Source organism: Vitis riparia, chromosome 5 (assembly GCF_004353265.1).
Source record: "Vitis riparia cultivar Riparia Gloire de Montpellier isolate 1030 chromosome 5, EGFV_Vit.rip_1.0, whole genome shotgun sequence".
Classification (NCBI taxonomy): Eukaryota; Viridiplantae; Streptophyta; class Magnoliopsida; order Vitales; family Vitaceae; genus Vitis; species Vitis riparia.
In genome coordinates, this window is record NC_048435.1 from 14463883 (window position 1) to 14489511 (window position 25629).

At 32.5% G+C, this 25629-nt stretch overlaps 1 protein-coding gene across 1 annotated transcript; it reads right to left on the bottom strand.

Annotated features, from left to right (window-relative positions):
• Positions 1 to 3968: 3968 nt before the first annotated feature.
• Positions 3969 to 18913, bottom strand: LOC117914592 (ubiquitin carboxyl-terminal hydrolase 2). Its single transcript, XM_034829977.1, has 3 exons — positions 18735 to 18913; positions 15380 to 18255; positions 3969 to 4916 (listed from the first exon to the last, which is right to left on the bottom strand). Exons 2-3 carry the CDS (start codon positions 18247 to 18249, stop codon positions 4679 to 4681), a joined length of 3108 nt encoding a protein of 1035 aa, XP_034685868.1. The 5' UTR covers positions 18250 to 18255; positions 18735 to 18913; the 3' UTR covers positions 3969 to 4678.
• Positions 18914 to 25629: the final 6716 nt, after the last annotated feature.

The following is a 25629-nucleotide window of genomic DNA, read 5'->3' on the forward strand; positions in this document are numbered from 1 at the left end:
AATACGACACCACTTCATGTCAAGGCTACAACTTAATTACATGAAGGTCAAACTTTAAATATTCATTTTTTTTATGGATATTTAAGTTTGTAAAAAATTAATCTTAGAGTGTTAAATTATTACCTAAAAGTAAATTTATTTCTACAAGGGATGAAGATCAATATATGTTTAGGAATGATGACTCTTTTTCTTCCTTGAAAAAGTTTACAAGTTTGAAGATGCACCAAAGATGAAAGACTTCTCGTAGAGAGTTTGAGATGGTTTTTTCAAATTAGTCTACTTCATATAAAAAAAAATATGGAGCATAAGTTGGAAGAGAAAATGCCTATGAAAAAAAAAAAAGGAAAGTAGATGTATAAATAAGAAATTTTCCTATTAACACAAGGTCTTTCCTTGGAATCAAGTCGAAAGAAAGGAAGAAAGCAAAATAAAGTTTGGGAAAGAGAGATTTTAAAATAGGAAACCTCTTATTAAAATATTTCTTTGGAAAAAAAATCAAAGAAAAATGAAAGTTAACTTGAAGATCCACCCCGTATACATGACAAGGCATGTACATGATATGACTTACAGTGGGAGCATTTGTAAACATCAAAATTTTAGTTTTTTAAATTACAACTAAATTATTCATCATAATCGTGACTCTTTAGTTCAATAAAATTTGGACTTAACAAGCGATGAATCATACAATTGGACATGTGGCATGTATTAAAAAATGTGACACATGATGTAATTTGGAAAACTACAAAATTAAATCTTGAAAATTAAATTAAATCTTCCAATTAAAGTTAAAAGAAAATTAAAAATAAAATATTCTCCTGTTAGCCAATTTTCTTAGTGAATGAGATAAGTTGCTAAAAATCAATAAACGAAATTCTTTGAATTAAATAATTAAATCTTGGGAATTTCAAATTTAATTATTTAATTTAACCTATAAATAATGATGACTTCCTTTAATGAAGGGGATTGACCAAAAAAAAAACTTCACATAGGAAAAGACACTATAAAGAGAATTCTCCGCAACAGAAGTAGACACATGTTTTTATCATTCAACAAGTTTATTTAGGAAAAAACCATTAAAGTGAAAAAATTAGGGAAAAATATTCTTTTGTAAAGAATATTAACATTGAGATTGTACCCCACAATTAATTAATTTTAATACAAAATTTTGTTTGCATATATTTTTCCTATTTGTGTTGCTATTTTTATAAGACTCCATGAAATTTGTGTGTAAAGAGTCCCCTTCCTTGACAAATTAACAAACAAGTTGTGGTTCTTGTCACTTCAATTGGGTGTGGGAGAGGTGGATATACTAACTGAGCTAGAGGTTGAGATTTACGGGAAAACATGATATAGGTCAAAGAGATATATATCGTGTGCATTGAAGTAGATTAATCCTGTGTTAAAGAAACGTTGAAATAAGTTTGGTAAACTTGTTTGGGCAAGTTCTGTGGCATGTGATAAAAGTGGAAAAGTTTTTAAGCCTAAGCTTTCCTCATTTGGTATGAAAGGTAGAATTGTCTTCTCAACCAAAGTCTTTTTTATCGAGTTCTACATCGATTGGGTCACCCTTAATTTTCTTCGCATTGTTTGGCTTATGGGACTTCCAAGAATTCAGAGTTAGTGCCCAGCTTGCAAGTTAAGCAAAGATCATAGGTCTACTTCTCATACTAAACTCAATAATAAGAGTTCTAATCCTTTTTATCCATTGATTACTCTACAATCACTTAGGTGGTGTTTGTTTTTTTGGCTTTTTGTTTAAAGCAATTTGTTTTCAGAATTTAAATTATTTGTTTTTCTACTTTTTCATGACTTCTTATAAACTTTTTACTAAATAGGAAAAACCAAAATATGTAGCTTTTTCTAAATAGAAAAAATAACATATTGGTTTTTCTTTACTTTATAATACTTAATAGAAATAAAATACTACAAAAACAAATAACATAATATTTAACACTATTAAATATTAAGGTTTTATTTAGAATTAAGTAAAACAAACAAACACCACCTTAGTTATATTTGTTAAGACAGATAGGAAGTTCTTTCTATATTTCAGAAATCATGTAGGATAAATGATGGGTGGAGTCGAGGCTTTAGATGAAGTGTCACGATGAACATGCAAGAGGTGACGAGGAAAGAAAGAAGGATGTTGCAGAGGACATGTATGAAAGTTGACACGAGACAAATGTGAAGCCACATGCAATATATTCCAACGTTGACATATGCCTCCAACCACTTTCTGGAGTTTGGTTGTTGCCAGGATGACGGTTGTACGTGTAGCTTTATTCTTACGTTATCGTGTGTTCTGTTCATGAAATATCGTTTGTTTTAGGTTTCTTTTACGCTGTTTCTTAAGATGTGTTAGGTAGGGCTTCACGTTACTCATGGCTGAGGGATGTGAGACGATAAGAATAGGTTCCTTATTTTTGGCTACTCTCTACTCTTTTAAGACTTCAACACACCTAAGCAATAGAGTTGGGTGATTTCGCCGCCAATGGAGGGTTTCCTTCTTTTCTTTACGATTATAGAATGGAAAAATCTAATATAATATGATTCGATTGATCGTTTTTCATTTTAATCGAAAATGATGTTACTTGCAAAATCGATTGGACATGGACAAAATGTTTGAATATTTTACTGAAATATCGGTGAAATATTGGATATATCGGGAGGAGTTGAAACTTGAAACGGGCACTAAAAATCAATTGCATAAAAAATCTTAAAAAAATCGAGAATATCACCAATGAGCTTTGGGTCAATAAATCGTCAAAAAATTGGCAGCAAGAAACAAGCTGGAGTCAACGCAAAAAATCTCCTATTAATCAGCAAAATTTTCAAAATATTGCTAATAAATCAACCATTAATCCGTCATTTTAAAAAAAAAAATGGTGATAAATAGTATATTTTTTAAAAAAATTCAATTCTCTTCTGTTTTAATATTTTTCCATGTTTTTAAAAAATCCCCTATGTGCTTATCTAATTATTTTTCTAATTTATCTTTTATTTTAAATTTATATTACCCTTTTATTTTATATTATCCTTTCATATTTAATTATTTTTTATATTTATCTCATTAATCCTATTTTAAAAAATTATTATCACTTTACTTTTAGGTTTTTTTTATTTATCCTTTTAATATTATTTAATTTTAAATGTTTTTTTAGATATTAAAAATATAAATTTATTCAAAATTTGCTAAAATATAGAAAAAAAAAATTAATGAGTAATATTTTATAAATTAAAATTAATTTGATAAGATAAATTATTAATATAATTTTTAATAATTTATTTAAATAAATTAATGTTAATAAGAAAAAGTTATCACTACATATTTGTAATAAAATTTTAAAAATTAAATCTCAAATAAAATATTTTTATATAAATCAATTTAATTTTTTATAGGCAATAAAACAGGTTTTAATAAAAGCATATTTTAATTTTTAAAATAAATGAATATAAATATATTAAAGGAATTTAAAATAATTTTTTCTAAAAAATTTGGTAAATAACCATATCTCGACTACACTTACAAAATAACTTTAACATGAATATTTTTATCATTTTTTTCTTAAGTTTTTCAAGCATTTCCATGAATTTGAACATTTTCGTTCTATCAATATATTTTTGTCAAAATATCCACTTATCAATATTATTGATATATCGATAAAATCCAAATATCAATATATCTCGTATTTACTGATATTCTCATCCGGTTAACTTGAATGGGAATGAGAATATATTTAGATTTGTACTAAAGTCACTCTATTAATGTCCCTACTTCCTTCCATACTAAGTCATTTCTTAATTTTTTTTAAGTTGCTCATAAAATAATAATGTTTTTAATACTTTATATAAAAACATTATTATAATTTTTATTATTTATTGTGTCATGCTCAAACATAATGGTTATTTCATACTTCAAACCTTGAAGACTCAAAATACAAACGACTCAAATAAGCTTCTTATATAACTTCAAATTTAAACAATGCAAATGGTAAACCATTTTTAACATTCAAACAATATGCCAAAATAAAATTCCAAATCCAAAATCCTAGAAGAAATCAATATCTCATCCCAACCATCGCTCTGGGCCATAGATTAGAGGGCAAGAGGTGTGTAGTAGTAATATATGAACTGATAGGGCGCATCATGCTATTCATGTCCAAGCAGTCGTATCTCTCTGGATATTAATGAGTTGTTGCAAAAGAAATAACTCCTCAGTGTTTCAATTAAGCTGAAGAGATTCCAGGACAAATGGGACCCAGAATTTCCACATTTTCTCAGGAGTGTGGAAAGTGTACAATTTTGAGCTCATCACATATCAAAAAGGAAAAAATTTTAAAATGAAAAATAAAAATAGAATGGCTATCATCATATATCTCGCAATTGGCGTTATACACTCACATCTGCTGCTGCTGCTGCTACTGCTCTCTCTCTCTGTCTCTCTGGTGAGGGTGGGGGTGGGTGCTTAGTTTCATCCCCAGACAGTCAGTCAATGAACATCATTAGGGGCATGCAAAGCAGACATCCATATCTCTCTCTCTCTCTCTCTCTCTCTCTCTCTCTCTCTCTCATACATTCGTCCCAAAACTCACAGAAGCTCAGCATCTCATCATCTGCTGAGAGGACACCACCATCTCATGTGAAATTTCTTCTTCTTCAAGGCTTCAAGGGAAGCTTGTTATATCTTTTCATAGAACAAGATGTAGGCCTCACATCGAAGAACTTCATCCAGGGAAGTTTCACGCACAGAAGCATCACTAGCATAATACCACACACCCCGTCCACTTTCTTTTTTAGCCTGCCCACTGCTCCTCTCCCCTCCTCTCACATATGCAACATAGTGCCCCATTCTTATGCTTCCAGAATGCTCCACTACTCCAACCAGCCGATATTCATATTTTCCTTTCTCTACACACCTGCAACATATATGCTCAAGATGAATCCTCATTTTATACACCACTTTCTGTCATTCATAAACCAGTTGCATACAAAGAAATACCATAAATTTCTACTGATGATTTATCACTTGATACATTATATGAAACAATCCTTAATATGTCCATGACATTGATGACAAAATGCTGATTTATATCTCAGAGGTGTTGAAGCTGTTAAAGTTTTTCAGGATATCAATAATACCACTAGATAATTAAAGAACACTTCAATAGAATATTGAGACAATTCTTTTTTACCATCTTTTACATATACTGTTCTATTTCATTTCTTTATTAAAAAGCTAGAAAAATTAATAGCGGATATTATTACCTCATAGACAAAGGAAAGAAGATATCACAATGGAATTTGAAAGAAAAAAAAAAAAAAAAAACTAACACTAAAAAAGAGTGAGAAGAATTAATTAATGAATGAACCTTGAAAGTAAATTGTTAGTAAATATCAAGATAAAAACACAAGGGAAAAAAATGATACAACAATAGCCACCAATTGAAGGGGCTAAAAATCTCTTGAAGGTCTTTAAAACCGAAGCCCCCTCTAAGCCAAGAAGTTTTCTCATTGAATGGCTATGGCCCATCTATAATATGACACCTCAAGTCTTCTAGGAAGGTCTAAACTTTCCCCATAAGGCAGATCATACCACCAAGGTCCACCATTACCAGTATATTATTTTTATGGCATAAAAAATTGTGCCATCCTTCAGTTTATTCACTTCAAGGATCTTTTAGTTTAGCTCGGTTGTTTTGAAAGAGAGGGGTCTAAGTTTCCTAAACATTGTAAATTCTCTCATTGTCATAGCACGAATAAAAGTTCCCCTCGCCATTGTTGATAATTGTGATTGGCATCTCTCTAGCACTTTGTTTTTGTTTAATTACAAGTGGGTCTTTTTGATAGGCTTGTTTTAGCTATTTGATTACAAGTGATTTTTACATATATGGATGACTATTTAAGTGACATGCATTTATTACAGATAAAAGAGTGATGTCTTTTATTGTTTTAAGAACCTTGATCACATAATTTCCACTAATTTCCACTAAATTTAATACTAAACATCAGAATTCTTTAATTGGATAACAATGGAGAATATGTACAAGGATATAGGTTCTTCCTTCTTCAATAATTGCATTCTATATCAGACAACTTGCATTGATACTCCCCAAAACAAACAAGCAGAAAGAAACTCCATTACTTTTTTTTTTTTTTCCTCGTATGATCAATCTACTAGTAAACTTTATCCCAATGCCATGAAATGTGTGTTCATTGAGTTTCCCCAGTTTAGAAAATGAATATAGCCATACAAGGTTTGAAAGGGGTAAAAGCCCAAGGTTAGAAAGGAAGACCAGAATTTGGACTTATGCCATCCAGATAAACCATGCCTAATCATTCCACCCACACCATAAAAATAAATAAATAAAATAAAATAAAATAAAAAATTAATATATTTAATGTCAACCATACCAAAGAATCAAGCAGATTGAAGATACTAAAGTAGAGAATCCTCAAGCACCAATGTTTGAAAGAATGAAGATGCAAGCAATCTTCCATTCAGAATTAAATATGCCAAACAACTTATAGTCACTAATAAAGAGAGTTGACATCTGTTACCTAAAATCAGTAAATCTAAGCATTAAAATGTTCTAATCTTGGTTTATTCAACATCTCTCTAAAATAAAAGATTTGAAAACAACTATTACACACTACATAGCAACACTCCAGTATGCAAAATAAAACATGCTGTCCATCTTATCTATGCAGCCGTTAACCATTCTGGATGACTCAAAAAGCTACAGCACCAGTCCCCCAAGGTTGAAAGAAACTCGACCTTGAATTTATATTACTTTCCAGGTCTACTGAAATCCCAAACAATACCTTCCACTCCTTTGAAATCCTAAGTGGATGAATTGACTACACATTAGCCTTGGTTCTCATGAGATAAATCTTGCACATCAGACATGGGTTTGTTCCCCTTTCAATGGCCTTATGAACAATTTTTTTTAAGGCATATGCCAACAACATGACATGACTATTTTATTTTTTTTCAATTTTTTTTTAGAACTGTATTAAAAATGAATAAAAGCACATGAGAAGGATGAGGAGTCCTCCCCATAGTTACAAAAAGCTGATAAAAAATGGCTAAATCTTCCACAACACAAGAAGACCTAGCCAACCAGTTTAGACTCAAAAGAAATACAAAAGCCTCTCCACAAGCCCACACAAAACTCCTCTCATTGCCATCCACAAGCCCACACAAAGCATGGCATGTCTCTATCACAAAGGCTATTTCAAGAAATGGAATTAGTTCCATCCTTGCACCTTTGTAATCTCTACTAAATAATCTCTTTCTATAAAACTTCCCAAAAATGGTCAAATTTCACCTTCTTATTACAATTGTAATAGAACTCTCCATGCTCTAACTTTATACCAATCATAGGAACATCAATATCATCCAAGTACCCATCATGTATAGAAGGTAACTTCGTCATGTTCAAACTTTCTCCCTTTGGACATTCAATGAACATAAGTGAGGCTTCTTAGTCAACAATTACATATTGATCATTAACTATTATTAAAGGTCACACTTACATCATTCGTCAAACACTTTACGATCATATGAATATATGATAACTTCATTATAAAAGTGAATAATACAACTCACTTAAATTAACCTCATCAAGAACATCATAGATTGTTGGGGAATTGTAATCAATCTATTGGATTATCTCTACCAAAATTTTCATCCTCAAGACTATCTTTCAATATGTCCAAAAGGTAATGGTTGCCTTCTTGAGTCTCTATATGAGCCCCTAATATTTCCAGTGCAGAAGCATTTGCACAGCTCACCACAAATCTTAAATTATATACCTTAGTTCTACGGAAGCTCAACCATGTCCAACCATGATGCAATGAGCTTCTAAAGGTTTATTAACAAAAAGGAACAAAAAAGGCAAAGTTGATGGAACCAAGAAGTTTGGTAATTTGAAGGGCCGTGGTAGGTTGTTCTATTTACAGTTCAGCTTCTTTATAAATTAAAGTCATATGATGAAAATTTCTTCAAGTTCTTATATATTTTTTTTTAACCTTTCTAATTTCTAAAAAATTCCTATTTTATGTTTTTAATTCCATTATTTGAAAGATTTAAAAGTTTTGAAAAATTAAGAGTTCTAGATTACCATATATGTTGGCTTTTTTTGTTATGGTTTTGTTGAACTTTAAGATTTTCTTCAAGCCTATAAATTAGGATTATGTCCCTCTTTGCAATTCCCAAGAAAGTGAGGATCATATAAAGAAAATTCAACGAGACTTTTGTGGGGAGATGCCAGGGAAAGAGGAAAAATCCATTTGGTAAATTGGTTAGATGTTTTTAAGGATAAGAAGTACGGAGGGTTGGGTCTAAGATTGGAGGGCCTTAATCAAGCCTTGCTAGGCAAATGATTGTGGAGGTTATCTTTTGAGTAGAAGAGCTTGTGGATACATGGAAAATTTAGGGAGATGGGCGGGATAGACTACTTGAGGGGTAAGGGATCCTTTTGGGATGAGCCTAAGGAAAGACATCAAATTAGCTATCCGAATTAGAAATGGTAGACGTACAAGATTTTGATGGTATAGATGGGCGGGGGAGTTTCAGTTAAAAGATGCATTCCCTTCGCTTTTTAGAATAGCTTTCTCCAAAAATGCTACAACAGCATATTTATGGGATGGCAAGGGAAGTGGTGGTAGCCATTGGGAGGTTCAATTTAAAAGACTCTTCCACTATTGGGAGATAAAGGAGGTGACCCAATTTTTAGAGCTTATTTTCCCTTTGAAAGTGTAAGGAGAGAATGCTTTACTTTGGAAAGGTGATAAGAGGGAAATTTCAATGTCAAGTTGTACAACAAATCCTTACGTTCTAAGAGTAATTTAGTATTTCCAGCCAAAGAGATTTGGGGATCCCAAGCTCCCCTTAGAACGTATTTCTTTTTGCATGGGAAGCTGTTTGGGAGAAGATCTTAACTCTAGATATGTTAGTGAAGATAGGATGGTTCATGGTCAACAAATAAAGCCTTTGTAAATACAACAAAGAATCAGTTGATCACATCTTGATTCATTATGATAAGACAGGTGATATGGACTTTTCTATTAGCAGTCTGGCTTGAAATGGGTGTTTCTGGCTTCAATGAGAAACCTCTTCCTTGAATGGAAATTTAAGGGGTTAGATAAGAAGAGAAGAATTGTTTGGCACATAGCTCCAATTTACTCATTTTGGGGAATTTGGAAAGAGTAATCAAAGAACTTTTGATGATGAAGAACTCTTGGATCAAAGATTGAAGGAATTCTTTATTAAATCAATATTACATTGGTCCCATACTTCACTGGAAATGAAGTACCCCTCTATTTAAGATTTCTTAGATGCTCTTCCTTGTGGATAGTTTGGCTTTTTTAGTAAGCTAACCTTGCATATGTTTGGTGCTTCTCTTGTGATATTTTGTGTATACTGCCAGTATACATCGGGTGACCCCCTCTTTTTTACACTTCTTAAATACATGCTTTTGTTGTCTATCAAAAAAAATAAAACAAGCTTCCGTCAAAAGATGATTTTTTTTTTTTCTTTTTAATAGGGAAAGAGGATAAATTCAATTAAAAAGCACCTAACACCCAAAAAAAAGGGGGGGGAGGAAAGTGAAAACAAAATGAATGGTAACAACTTTTGCAAGTTTTTATGTCCTTTAATGATTAAACTCTCTTACTTTTTTTTTTCCTAAGTAAGACTCCTAAAAGACCTTAGTAAGAGTTAGACTTTTCCATTTTTCCGTATATTTTTCTTCTTCTTCAATTTTACTTTTTTTCCACTACCATAAACCCTAATCCCCATTCACCACCCCAAATCCTAAAAGGCCGAAACCTAAGTCCATTGGGGATTTTATTAATGCTAACCTACCTAGGGGTATCATAAATTAAACCAATAGGATTTAGGCTCCAATACCTAAAGTTGATAGGAACAGAATCTAAACCTTATTTGTCCAAACTAACACCTTGCTCAATTCAAGCACAACATCAATCAACAGTAAGAAAGCATCATGAAGCTCAAAAATACTAGGATTAGCCAACCCTAGGGCACCACTTTGTGATTGAAAGAAAGCTACATGACTCATCTTCTATTTAAAGTCAATTATGCCATATATAAAGTTATATAAATTTTAAAAAAAGACCCTGATGAAACAGGAAAATTAAAACAGGCTATACATCTTATATGCATGCAGATGTCAAACATCTGCTCCTTTACTTATCCATTAGCAAGAGGGCTCTCTCTCTCTCCCCCCTCTCTCTCTCTCTCTATATATATATATATATATCAAACATAAGAAGCCTGTCCCTCTTTTACTAATCTAGAAAAAAAAGACAACACAAAACCACTACAAAAACTATTAAAACATAGAAGAAGCCCATCTCTCTCTTCCTTGTCCAGAAAGAAGGACAATGCAAAAAAACTACTGAAACATAAAAGAAGCTCACCCTCTCTCTCTCCCTCTCTCTCCCTCACACACACACACACACACCAAAAACCAAAAATTGATTGAAATGAAGTTAGAACTCATCATCCTCCTTCTCATCTTGAAGATAAACTATATCTCTCACAACAGAAATGCAAAATTCATTGAAAGGAAGCTAAGGCCATGTTTGGTAACCGTTTCTCCAAAACAATTCTGAAAAATAGGTTTTAAGAACAAATTTTTATTTCTCTAATGTTTTGTAAAACAAATGTCTATTTGGAACTTGAAATGTTTTTAACTTGTTTTCTATGTTTTAAAAATAACTTTTTTATGTAGTGTTTTACTTTTAATTATTCTCCATATTTGTATGATTATTTTTTAAAACAACTAAAAGATATTCTCCAAAAACACCCTATTTTCTATTAAGAAAAGAAAATTGATTTATGTTTTCTGATTGTTAAACGCATTTTCCTATTTTTTTTGTTTTGGAAAATAGAAAATTGTTTTCAAAAACAGTTACCAAACATGGCCTAAACCCCTCCAACTTCCTTCACTCCCTTGGGGATTAAGGGTTCCCTTTGAATTCACTTCATAAGAGTCTTTTGTTGTTGAAAAGTAATGGAATCTTCTCTTCCAAATCCTTTTTCCCAAAACATTTCTAAAGATCATCACCTTCAAGTTGTTCATCCAGAAAATTTCCTTGCAAGCACCCTTAAAATCAAGGCTCTGGTATAGTTAATATCAGACAAGAAAGTCAATCAGTGTGAGAACCACCAAGCTAGAAGGGCTGAAAAAGCTCTTCAGAGTCTTTAGATCAAGCATCTAGAAGGTCTGAGGGCATTCCTCTTGCTATTACCATGTTTAATTGTAGTTTGATTAATCTGAACAAAGTATTGAGTGTGAAGGCTATGAGCTTGCTAAGAACTGTCCCACTTACACCACACGCCACTCCATGCTCCACCCCAGTGCCTTCAAGCTGAACCTGATGGATGCTAGTTTGATAATCCAAGTCAATGGGAATAATAAAAGAACTTTTACAAATCCAACTGAGGGAGAAACTTCCAGATAGCTTGAGATGGGTAACAAAGGGCTATGTTATAACACAAAAAGATTCTGAAGAGTGTAAGACCATGAAAAGTCTTGGAAAAGATGCTACTTTAGGGTTAGGTAATTTAATCATAAAGGAAACTTCTCAATTGCAATAAGCTAGTTGAGGATAAGGATGATGATGGATCCTAGGGACCTCCCGTATGTTGGATTACTCATTTCTCTAGAATTGAGTGTTAGGTGGATGAGTAGGTAAGAGTTTAGAAGATTAGACTAGCTAAGAAAGAAGCACTAACAAGCATTACCTTTTGGGCTCAATAGTAAGTAAGATGTTTATTAGTCTTTCCTCTCCATTTTTATCTGTTCTTTTGTAAAGCACACAGAAAGTAATTTTATGGAATGATTTTACATTATCACTTTGTAAATTCTTTTACATCAATAAATTTCTGTTTCTATACAAATAAGAATAAATAAACAACTCAGTAAGGTTTCATTTAATTTAAAAATTTTCTCCTCTACATCAAACATGCTTGTTGGTTAGATGACTGATAGCAAGTACCTTGGAACCACAATCATAGACGTCATGTTTGAGAGGAACTTCGAATATTATGAATTGCCCCTATTATATGATCCACTCCATATCAAATTTGATTGAGCAACAAATGAATATAAGATTCAAGATTAAGAAACACAATAATATACATACTTGTGCAGGGAATCTAAACTTCAAACATTTTCTTGTTTGGCCAGAACAAGAAGTTGCAATTTCCTCAGTGAAACAAGGAAACAAAATGTGAAATATTCTATGACACATTTTTCTTGTAATCTTTTAATGATACTATAGATAGGTAATCCACAAACCAAGACCAACACAATTATTGTTGTCTTGCATTATAACTTCAGTATATAGCGGAGGTTAGATAAGTTTATTACTTATTTTATTTACTTTCTGACATGTGAGTCCTGCCATTTCATTCGTTAGAAGAAGCATTCTAAATTTTGATTCAAGCCCATAAGTCACCATTCAACCTTTTGTTGCTCACCATCCAGTAAATATAGGTACTTATTTTATTTACTTTCTGACATGCAAGTCCTACCATTTCATTTGTTAGAAGAAGCATTCTAAATTTTGATTCAAGTCCATAAGTCAACATTCAACTCACCAAAGCTTTATCCCAACTTCTAAAATTTGACTGACATGTAGAGTATAATTGAAAAAGTGGACATGGGACTTTAGAATTTTAATTCCAATTTTCATCTCTTTTGGAATTGACAGTTACAATTGTTTGGATGAGAAAGAGAAAAAGAATAAGTTAATAGTTCTAATCAAAACATATATAAAAAAATAATGATCAAGTGGAACCCATATAGAAAGAAAATAACAAATTATAAAAGTCGTGTTAAAATAAAATGGAGATGCTCATTGAGCAACTGTGAATCATTGATGAAACATTAGATAAATGGTAGAAAGAAATAACTAGAGAAAACAAAAAACCAATCAATATCAAACAAACTTAAGAATCTAAAAGTTCCAAGTACTTAAATATCTTTCACAGCAATTGAATATCTTTAAGGGTGAATAGAAACCTTTGTGAGAATAGGCATGCTTTTCATTGAATTCTACTTGTGTTACTCTAATGTTTTTAGAACCAAACCCGTCATTAAATTAGAAAAGTTATTAGTTTATGACTTACTGGTCAAATCAATGGTTTAACCACGTTCGAACCCTGATGTTAGAATGACATCATGAATATATTTATTAAAATTAAAAATAATTATAAGAAATTGAAAATATATTTAACTAATTAAAAACCTTAATCATGTTTCATTTTTTACCTTTAATATTTAATTAAATTATGATGAGGATTCATATAAATACATCAATATTTTTAATTTTATTAAAGAAAATATGTATAATATTTAAGATAGAAACAATTCTATTATTTAATTTTATTTGTAGATCAAACGTTATATATTCTATTATTTTATAATTTTAAAAAATATTAAATTATTTTCATATTTATTTATTATTATAAAAATTACCCATAAAAAAAACTACTTATTATTATAAAAATAAATATGAAGTTAAATATTTATGTTTATTTAAGAGTTTTAACTAATGATAATTTTAAATAAATAAATAAATAATTAGTGTATTTGCAACAAACATTTTTAACAACATCCTAAATTAGACCAGTGGTTCCCCTTCTTCAAGCACAAATGCAACTAGTGTTTCAATCCTGCTGCTGCAATAAAAAAAAAATTGGGCATTTCTGTAACATTTTCTAAAGCTACCCAATATTGGAAAATTAAGAAATCAAAGGGGTCCTCAAATTGAAAAAGCTGGGAAATGGGCTTACAATCAACACAGCCCAGCAACCATATAAGAGACACTCTGGCCTGCCCCACCACCAACCATATAAGAGACACTTTGGGCTAGCCCCACCTGTGCTTGTTTTGGGCTGATTTTAAAATATGCCCAAGCCAAACGTGTTCACACAACTTGCCACTTTGTGCAGGCCAACGGTTCGACTTCAAGCAGTTCTCCACTGGTTTAGCATGTAAACTGTCCAAAAGTGAGAAATGGATGAGAGAGGTGTCTGGTTGACAGTTCAACTGGATGAACCCACTAATCCAGTCCCATTTTTTAAACATTGGCTACTCTGTTGCTCAATCTCTATCCACATTACAGAACAATGTAGACGAGAGAAATCGAGAACCAAATGAAACTTGAATCAGAAATCCAAGAGTAGAAAAACCTAAAGAGAGAAACTAGAGAGAAGTAAAAGAACCAAAGGAAGATGATTTGCAAGCAGTCAGATTTTGATGGAGTTTCTCAGGTCAGTCAATTGTTCCTGTTCTTAAAACTCTAGCCCCATTGAGTAGCAATTTGTTACCCAACCTAATATATATCCATACATACATATATATAGACACACACACACACACAAGGGTTAGAATTTGTAGGTCTGATTTCAAGTTCATCCCCTAAGTCTGCCTTCAGTTCCACCTTCACTTCTGTTATCAAATCTCAGCCTTACAGATTTAGTATTTTATGGTTATGGTAAAACAAAACTCTAGAATGTATTATGGATAATAGTTAGACACTCAAGACACAAGTCTGCCTATCCGGCGTTGAAAACACCTAGGCTTGATTTCCCTATGCTTAATTTGGTGCATTTGGAGAGAGTATAACTTAACTCTCAATGAAGAAGAGAAGTCATATCAAAAGCTGAAGGAGACACTCATAAAGGTCTTTTTAGACTAGTCTAGGATCCCGCTAGGGTTGGATAATCGCACACTTTTTTACTTTTTTGATAATCTAAATTGTGGATAAAAGGTTATAAGTTTGCTGTTTTTTTGAATGGGTGTGTTCTTTAGTGCCTTTTGTATACACCCTGTAACACAAAGGTGTACTACATTTACCATTTGCCTATGAAGAAAAGAGGGGAAAAAATCAATCTAAATGAGAGAAAAATTTTCTCATTTCCAATACACGTAGAAATTTATGTGTAGAGGATAAGTTCTTCCCTGAACAGGGTGCCATAATTGTATTCCAACTTTACATTTCCTCACTCTTGAACACCATACATTCCATCCTTTTGACATTAGTAATTCTACCCCTTTGGTTAAACCCTTGAAGTAAGTGTCATTGTCATTTATTGAAGTGCACCAACAACACACATACACACAAACACATATTTCTCAAGAAAAAGAGAAACAATAAAAGAGTAGTGTTTCCCATAATCAATACACCAGTTGTTTCAAAGACGGAAAATAATGCCTATTTCAGACAAGAGGGTGCCTAAAACTTTAAAATAAAATAAAGCACAGCAACAACATAATCATCATCATCAACAAGGGTATGAGTTCAAAATATCCTAATGAAAAGTTCAAGTGTGATGGGGTACCTGGGTTCCATAAATGGCCTAAGATCAATTGAATCTTTGAAAACCACATGTCCATTCAATTTATTATAGCGCCCACGAGCATCTTGGCTGAACCTCTTCAGGTGAATGGTCAGAATAGGTGGTGCCTTATTAATGAGAATCCTTTTAGTTGCATCCCTCTTCACTTTTACACTTTCAGAATCCATCTCCTTGTCCTCATCTTCTTCTGATTCAAGCTCCCCAGTTAACATCTGTGAATTTCTTTGCTTACCAGTGTTACATCCAACACTATTAGGCTCATGAACACTACATGAATCACTGGCTGGATCACTTAAGCTTGCTTGACTGCAGGTTTTATAAGTATCTGAAGAATGTGATAGATCTGGAAGAGCATAGTTCATCTCGCTTTTTCCTCCTTCGCATTGAGAAACAACTGGGTTCACCTCAACTGTTTGGCTGGTTTGGAGTTTTAGGCCGTTTTGCTTTGAATCATCATCACTTATCCTGTCATGTGGTGCCAAGCCACCCAGAATATTATGACCATCATTTTTTACATTTTCATTATCAATGTCTTTGACTTCATCAGGAGAGATGTCCTTGCACAAACCAAATGGGCCATTTTGAATCTTATCCTCACTTCCATTCATCTGAATCTTAGATATAGTATTTGGCAGGTTGGTCCTTGTTTTTATCCTCTGGTCCCGCAAAATTTTTGAACAATTCTCACAATGCCAAGCATGTTCATTGGAGAGAAGCTCTGGCTTTGTAAAATAGGTCAGACAACTATCTATTGACACCATGGAATTGGAATTATCAACTTCATCTGGATCAGACTCGCTGCTGTTTCTATTTTTGAAACCAGTTCCCACAACTTCATTTGCGTCGAAGCTGTTATCGCCTAACAATGGTTGCAAATTTACCCCTGAAGCTGACTCAGGCTCATCAAATAAGCCACCAAAACCATCAAAATCCAATAACTCTTCATTGGAGCCTGAAACTACTGAAGGCCCAACTTGTCCTGTTGTGATCTCTACAGTAGTTGATGTTTCTTCCTTGTAGGGAAGCAGCAAAACTTCAGAACTTTGAATTTGCACTGGGAGTTCTTCTTCCCATGAATTTGCAGAACAAGAATCTATTTTTAGATTTGGCTCTCCCTTGTGTGGATAAACCTGACTACTAAATTCAGAGGCATTTTGCAATAAGACATCATTCTGAACATTAACCTGGTTCCCTGAATCTTGAATAACTGAAACATCTTTATTTTGTGAAGCCACATTATGAACATCAGATACTGCTCCTGGATCAAGGTAATCCAACCATGTAAAAGTATCAGAGCAATCCAACAATGTAAAATCATCTGATGGTGCAGCTTTGGTCTCAGTAACATTCTCAAAGACTTGCTTGTTCTCAAATTCTTCCGAAGTAGAGATATTCTTTGAAACTGAATCCTTGACATCAGCCACGGCACATGGAGAAACTAAATCTGACCCTGCAGAATCACCTGAAGATGACACCAATTTTTCTGCAACAGGTGCACTAGATTGAATTTGGTTGGAAGAATCACCATCGGATGATGGGTGTTGAACGCTTTGAGCCGCTAGAGAATCTGCATCCTTGTTTACTTTTGAACGAACCCTTCCAGCTTTCTTTGGTGGCAGCTTTGTTTTCTTAGGGCGAGATACTGGTTGGGTCTTCCTAGATGGAGGCTTCTTTGTTGGAACTGGAAGCGAGAGATCCAAAAATGGCTCATACACTGTTGAGGAGTGCCCACATTCCACACAACAAACAGTACTGGATATTTGGCCCCCAAATATTGTATCCACAAAAGTAGGAGCCTCATTTGGTGAAATCCCATCTTCTTGAGAGGAGTTTGCCTGTTTTCTGGCACCCAACTCTTCAGTACCCAATCCATCAAGTAAACAACGGAGCAATTCATGACTGTCCTGCTGCTGATATCCCCTAAACTGGGGAGCCTTGGCACATACACACCCAAAAACAGATTTGGGATTTATTACGTTTCTCAATCCTGTGCCCGAACTTGTCTCATCAAAGAGCTTCCTAAATGCACTAGTAAGAGGCCCTATAGAACCATCCAGCTTCAAGAAGTAATCCCGCAAATTGTTCATTGCCAGAAGATTTTGCATAATCGAATTAAAAAAGCAAGTATTGCCAATGTTGATCAAGCCTCTTACTACGTAAGAATCTCTTTCATCTAAATCACCTGAAAGAGTGTTATCTGGTATTATTTCAAGGTTGTTATCTGGTGTTTTTTCATTCTTGACACTGCCACCTCCATACCAAACATCCTCACCATCTACAGACGGCCCCTTCACAGATCGCCCCTTTACCAATTTCACAATGTCCAATAACATATCATTTGCTTCCATTTTGTCAACTGGAATTACCATTTTGCATGGGAAGCACCAGCGGAGATGAGGGTTTTCAAATTGGATCACCAGGGGGTGACGAGTTAGCCTGGCATGACGAACTGCATGGCTCTGAGGGGTTGTTGGCAATCCAACACCTCCACAGGCAAAATGCCCACATTCCAAACAGACCCAAATAGCTTTTGACTCCGATTTTGAATCCACGGAACCACCCCCTTTTTTCCCATGTTTACCCTTAGCTCTATTGCCCCGCCTATCAATAGTTCCTTCCCTGCAGTCTTCACAACGAATAGGTTCTGGCAACCCAAATTTTGCCGAGATTTTACCCAAATCAACACCCTTGTTAAAATGGATGCATGGTTCTCTCCCTTTGACCACTGTATTTCCATCAGCAACAGTCTCGGAACTTGGATTACATTGTTGGGGAACATTTTTCAGTGAAGAGGCCGAACCCCTCTTCTCCTTGTGGGCAGTTCGGCCTTTCTTCTTGACCTTTTTCCCCATTATATCCTAAAACCAAGGCATCAAAACTATAAACACTAAAGGGAATATTCAATAATCAACAAAAAGACCACATATAATAAACCAGAAACCAAACTAAGAGCCAACTCCATTTCACATAGATTGTAAAAAGGCTTAAAACGATACTGTTTCAGATTGTGATTATTGAGAAAAACCCAGATGATAATCCAGATTTAAAAGCGTAATTAAGAGCAACCCAGATGACAAAATAGAAACAGAAAACAAGAGGACCAAACACATAAGCCCGTAATCCGCTGCAATATCTACAAGTCTTAAAAGACAATACAGATTGGGCTTTTTAATAGATGCCCAGATGATAATTTTGATTGAAAAGCATGAATAGAACAACTACGAAGCAATCATAGATGTGAGGAGCAAGGGATTCAAGAGACGGGGAAAAAAATGAAAAATGAAAAAGGAAAAAGGAAAAAGGAAAAGGAAAAAGTGGCAGTGAAGAAGGGATTTACCTGAAAATTAAGCTGGAGAGGAGCAAGATTGCCTCAGCAAATCTTGAAATGGCTTAGCTTCACATGGAGAGAAAGGAATGAGAGTGATGCTGAAAGACAAGGATCTGAGAGAGGCGAGAGCGGTGTGCGTATTTCAAGAGGTTTGGCGCACCCTCTGCTTCCACCCTCTCTCAAAGAGAGACTCAGAGAAGGAAAAAAGGGAGGTGAAAAATACAGCAGGGGTAAGAATCTGGGTTTTACCTGCTTGGACAAATCTGTAATAAAACGGAAATATAGTGGCTAAAGCAATTTAGGGAATGCCTGTATAAGTGATAGTATACTTGTAAAATGACAAAAGATGCTGTTAAATACATCAATATTCACTATTTTTATATTTATTATACTTTTACATCATACCAATTTTTAAATAAAATTATATAAAATGACCAAAATACCCTCTTTATTGGGACTGCCACTCACAAAACTTAATCATGAACTTTTGTTCTTCTCTACTCTCCATGTTTCTTTCCTTCCTTACTTTTTCATTAATTTTTGTTAGACTAGAAAAAAGAGCTAAAGTCTAAACCATAGATGATGGCAATGGTCATATCTGCAACTACAATGTTTATAAACCACCACTAACATGCTGCAAACTCAAGTCACAACTGCAGCCCTACCGACAACGCCCCTTCTAATATTTTTTCCCTTTTTTTAAATCCATCTTCATCTCATAATTTTTTTCTCTTTATAACTTAAAATATATATAAAAATATTTCCGACAATCTTTTTCATTTTACAAAAAAGAAATATATAATATTATAATAATATATTAACTTAGAAAATATTTTATATAATATTTTTATAAAAAAAATTACACTAATCAAGAATTTGGAACACTTTCTAACACAATCAAACCAATATTAATATTTTTGAAACTAAAAAAAAAAAAGAAAAAAAACTAATATTTGTATTTGGAAAATTAAAACATCAATATTATCAAAGACTAAAGCAATCAACGTTTATCTAAACTAAAACAATCAAACTAATATTAATATTTTCAAAAATTCGTTTTTTAATATATTAAGAAAATGGTTTTTTAATATAATAATCCAAAAATTCCTTTTTTTAATAAATCTAGAAAATTGTTTTTTTAATAAAAATGTTCAAAGTTTATAAATTCCTAAAGTTTGTTTAATGAAAATTATGAGAATAGTGTTTTAAAAAGTGTTGTTTAGAAAAATGTTTTTTAATAAGTTTCTTAACTGAAAATTATGTTTTGATAAATGTTCCTTAGAAAATTATTTTTTAAATAAATATTCTTTAGAAATTTATTTTTTAATAAGTTTATTAACTGAAAATTGTGTTTTAATAAACGTTCCTTAGAAAATTATTTTTAATAAGTTTCTTTGTTAAAAAATTATGTTTTAATAAACGTCCCTTAGAAAATCATTTTTTAATAAGTTTGTTTACCGGAAATTATGTTTTAATAAATATCCCTTAGAAAATTGTTTTTCTATAATAACTTTGTTTATTGAAAATTGTGTTTTAATAAATTTCACTTAGAAAATCATTTTTTTTTAAATAAGTTTGTTTACTGAAAATTGTATTTTAATAAATGTTCTTTAGATTATCGGTTTTTTTAATAAGTTTGTTTATTGAAAATTGTATTTTAATAAATGTTCTTTAAAAAATCATTTTTTTAAAATAAGGTTTGTTTAATGAAAATTCTTAAAATAAGTGTTTAAATAAATATTCTCAAAGTTTGTTTTCATAAAAGTTGTAAAAGTTATAAAAGTTTTCAAATTTGGTTTAATTAAAATTTTCAAAATAAATGTTTTAATAATTGTTCTTAAAGTTATGTCTTTTAAATTTACTTAAATTTTGTTTCCATAAAAGTTTTAATAAGTCTATTAATAAATTTTCAAAATAAGTGTTTTAATTTTAAAAATTCTCAAAACTAGTTTATAATAAATTCTCAAAGTTTGTTTTAATAAATTCTAAAAGTTCTTTAATAAAAACCTTCAAGGTTAGTCTAAAAAATCTTCAAAGTAAGTGTTTTAATAAATTTTATCAAAGTCCCTAAAATTTATTGTAAATTAAAGTTTTCAAATATTTGTTTTAAATTAAAGTTCTCTAAGTTTGTGTTTTATAAAATGTTCTAAAAGTTTGCTTGATAATAGTTCTAAGATTTTGTTTTAATAAAAAAGTTTCAAAATAGTTTTAATAAAGTTCTAAATTTTGATTTAATACAAAAATCCTAATAATTGTTTTAATAAAAATCTAAAGGAAATCAAAGTTGTAAAAATTTGTTTTCTTAGTAAATTAAAATTTGGCTCCTGTAATTAAATTAAATTAAGTAAACCCCATTTTCCTTGTAAAAATCACTTTTCCAAAAATAGAATTGATGTTTCTTTATAATTGTGGAATCTTATTTAAAAAAAAAAAAAAAGTGTAAACCAAAATCATTTCTTTGTGAATAGAAGATCAAATTGAAAATTTTCTCTTTAAAAAATTTAAATTCAATCAAAATTCTTTAAATAAAATCAAGACTTTTTTTAATTAATTTTGGATGTAAATAAAAATTGAATCTTTTGTAAATAAATTGAAATTTTGTGAGTAAATAAGTTTGAAATCTTTAATTCGGAATTGTTCCCAATATAAATAAATTTATTTTGAACTTCCTTTGAAATGTTGCAACTTTAACAAATAATTAAATTCTATTTTGTGCATTTCACATTCATTAATTGTGTACATTCTTGTGTACTCTTTTTTTTTTTACCTCATGACTTATATGTATCTTGTTGTCTTGTTATTGGTATCCTCCATTAATTAATCAATTATCATGATTCCCTTCATTCGTTTAGTAGAGGTCGTAGGTATATGAGCTTAGAAGGGTGCTACAGATTAATCATTGTACCTTTTCAATAGGTAACCTAATCTCTAGACCTAAACTTAGCTTTTCAAAAATAGGCTTTTACAAAACTTAAGGAGTCATTTTTCTTAGGGTTTTAGTTTCTTATTTTATTTTCTTTTAAAAAATAAAAAATAAGTGATGACTCAAGTTTTTACAAAAATATAGTTTTTAAAGTAAGTCTTGTCAATCAAGTGGGGGACGCATGAGAAAAATATGGGTTCACACTAGGATGTTCCTAAATGGGTCAGGTGTACCTAGGTTAGCCAGAGTGTGCCTAAATGAGCTTGAGTGAATCTATGTGGGCTAGGTGGGATCCTAAATGGGTCAGATGTGTCTAAATGGGTTAGGGTGATCCTAAATGGGACATAAGGGTGATAAGAAAAGTGCCTAAAAACCCGAATATGCCTTAGTAAGTTGTTCTAAAGGTGCACCGAAATATGCCTAAGCAGGTTGTCCTAAACGTGCACCTAAATAAGCTATTCTAAAAAAGAAAAAAAATAAAATAAAATCCCAGATCTAACTTTGAGCTACTAATGATCACAATGAGGAACCAAATAAATCCTTCATCTAAAGTCTCCAAGGTAGCTCTCTCCAAAATAGCTCAGAAATGTAAGCTATATGACCAACAATGGGGCACCAGCAAACTACTGTGGAGTACTAAAAGAACACCTAATAGGGCATATGCTAAGAAGAGAAAATAAAGGGTCTACAACATCCCCGTCTTGCCTCTCCTCATATTCCATGAGTCTTGACTCGCTTATTTTCTCATTTAAGCTCTTATTGCTCTTTTAAAATCTAAACTGATTTGCACTTGCACCATTTTCTTCCCTTAAATAAGAGATAAATCTTCAAATAAAAGTTAAACTTATGGCTAGGGTCTTAGCATCAATTTAGGTCAAGTTAAATTATTTGAGTGTCTTATGACGGTGCATAAATTATATCAAATATGTGCCATTGGAGCACATATTTCAGCTCCAATCAATGTCTCTTCCAAAAATTTTCAAAACAAGTCAAAATTCTTTTTAGAATGAGAGAAGGGAAGCAGTGTAGGTGAGTCAAGGGAGGCAAGATGACATGGGTGTGGCCATACCTAGGGGCTTTGATGCAAGACCCCAAATGCGAGCAAGCCATATGAGCAAGTCTTGGTAGCACCCACACATGGGCTCAATGTTATGTTATGGTATGTAACCTATGACCATAATGGCATGGGGAGTGATGAATCTCCTGTCTAATCAATGGCATAAGGTCATAAAGCCTTATGAAAAAAGGCGGCTTGGTGAGCCATGGACGTAATGTCATGGAATGTTGTAGCATTAAAATGAGCTTGGATGAGACATGAGGATGTAACAACAAAGTCAACTCAAACGCAATGCCTAATGCTTGGCACAAAGGCTCAATGCCTTGTGCGCAAAGATGAGAAGTCATAAGCACAATGTCACGACTCATTGTTGCACTAAGAAAGGGCTTGGATATGGCATAATGTTGTAGCAACAACTTGATGGAGCACATATGAGCACGGTTAACACACTCAAGTAGCAATAAAAGTGCCATGAAATAAGGGAAAGATTGACACCATGGCATGTTACAAGGAGTGCAAGCCAAAAAAAGTCTTGACACATACATGATCTACATAGCAACGTATGCGATGAGTTGCGTAGTGATGCAATAACAAGCTAATTGGATGCTTGGTCGATTCAACCATATAAGTGGAAGGATGTAAATGGTAACCATATGAGGAATTTCAAATAGATGAGAAATGGGCTGAAGACATTTGAAATATCTGAGTTATATTCAAAGTGGGAATATAATTTGAGTTTGAATATGAGTTTAGATTCTTATTGTAATTATAATCTAAGAAAGACTAGGATTGCTTCTCTAGTCCAAATAGGAATGATTGGTGCCATGACATATGAACAAGGGTTTGGGAAGGGTTAGTATTGTTGGTTTCTAGTAAAAAAAAAAATAATGGTGTCACACCTATAAAGGAAGGCTAGAGTGCCTTTTGAAGAACATGAGAGGGAAAAAGCTTTCTTAAAACATAGCATGAGAGAGTATGAACTCACCATAGAGAATGTGGGAATCTTGCTAAGGGCTATGTCTTGTATTATTATTTAGAAAAGAAATAAAATTCAAGTTGGGGATTAAGCCTCATAACCACATGTTTTTTTTTATAGGTTTTCTTTATTGCAAGCTCATGTGGATGTAAGTAGGTTAAGTAAGAGGGCTTTTAAGCACCGCAATGTGAAAAACTTGTGGGGAAAGTTTGTGCCCATGACACTTAATGGCTTAAACCCTCAAAATTTGCATATTCTCTTACAAGCAATTTTAAGAGTTTCTTACTAAATCTTTATTTGAGAGTTTTGGAATTATGATAGAATAATGTTGTTCTAAGAATTTCTTAAGGTTTTTTCACAATAAGTTTTACCATTTATTTTTATTCCAAGATCATAGTTTATCCATGTTAAACTAGGAAAATTTGTTTTAAGAATTATAAATTTTTTTCTCTTCTAAAGGACTTGTTTTCTCGGTTGAGACATTGTCTTTCCCTATTGAGCACCAGTCAAGGGCTGGTTGAAGCTCAGAAAAAACCAATGGTCACCTATAGTGCATTTAATGCCTAGCGACTATTCAATCGAACAAACTAGAGCTCAATTAATCAAGGCATACTTTTACAGTTTAGGGTGTCTGGGATTTGTTTCCTATAAATTGAGAGCTCCTATGCATTTATTGATAAGAGAGTACCTGCAGTGAATATCTTAACTATTCTTTTCTCTTTTTTCAAAGAACTAAAATTAAGCTAGATTAAGTGCATTTAATCATTTCTTACTTGAGAAAGGTTGAGTAATTGAAACTTCGAGCTAGAATTAAGCTTGAAAAGACTTGTAAGTGCCCATTGAGTCCAAGTGTAGAGCTTGAAGTCTTAGAGTTGGAAGCGTTGATTTAATGTAACCCTCACTCGAGTTTAAGGAGAGTGGTCGTAGGTGAAAGTTTCCAAACCACTACAAAAATGAGTTTGCATCTATTTTTATTTCTTCATTTACATTTATTGCTTTATTAGTCGATTAATTGAAGTGGTTTTCTAAAAAGTGTTAACCACCCAATTCACCTTCACTCCCCCTTTTGGGTGTTTGTCCTTAAAATAATTAGTATTACTTCACACTTGTTTTCAATGATCAATTCTATTTGTTTGAATCCTTTGATGAAGACATTCAAAACACATGTTGCTATTTTTCTTTCAAATTCATTAGTTTGTTCAAGATCAGAGAAAATTAATTGATGAGCTAACTCATAATCTAAAAGAAAATGAGTTAACTCAATATGTTTATTTTTCTATTTGATTATTATCGAATGATGGTTGTCTAGGTCAATATTAGTCTTACAAATACTATGAGTAAACACTTACAACCTTGTCTTTCTAATGAAATTTCTCTACACAAGGCATCAAGCCTTGGACACTCAACTTTGGTGTTGTCATAGTAAGTATGCCAAATAAAACTCGTTCTTTAAATAAGTATTCCATAGGCATTATAATTAGCAATGAATTGTATTATATATTCCTATTGTACATAACCTATAGCTTTAACCTTTAAACTTATTAACTATCTACACAAGACATCGACTTTTGCTCTCCTCATTCCCCCATTTTTTTTGGATGCTATAAGTGAACATAGTTTTCAATGAGTTTTCATGTTTTGTGAAATTTCCCTGTGTATTTAATTTTGCACCATCATATTAATTGTTTGGCTCAAGCTATTCTTTTGGCCTTGAGTGACATTAACTATCTTGGGTCTTTTGGTCTTTATCCCGTGGGGGCTTTAAGGCTAATGCCGCTTAGGCTATGCCGTGATGTTCTTTATATTTATGGTTTAGGCCATATTGGCCATGCCATTTACAATTCGACTTATTAGTCGTTTACAATCTAGCTTGTTTAGCTATTAAAAAATGAAGTAGAAACATGGTTTATGCACAACTTGTTTATTGATAGTATTTCCAAGGACGGAG

Coding starts and splice junctions, on each gene's coding strand:
- LOC117914592 (XM_034829977.1), bottom strand. CDS start 18,249: ATGGGGAAAAAGGTCAAGAAGAAAGGCCGAACTGCCCACAAGGAGAAG. Junction 4,917..15,379: donor AGGCCATTTATGGAACCCAG/GTACCCCATCAC, acceptor TATATGTTGCAG/GTGTGTAGAGAAAGGAAAAT.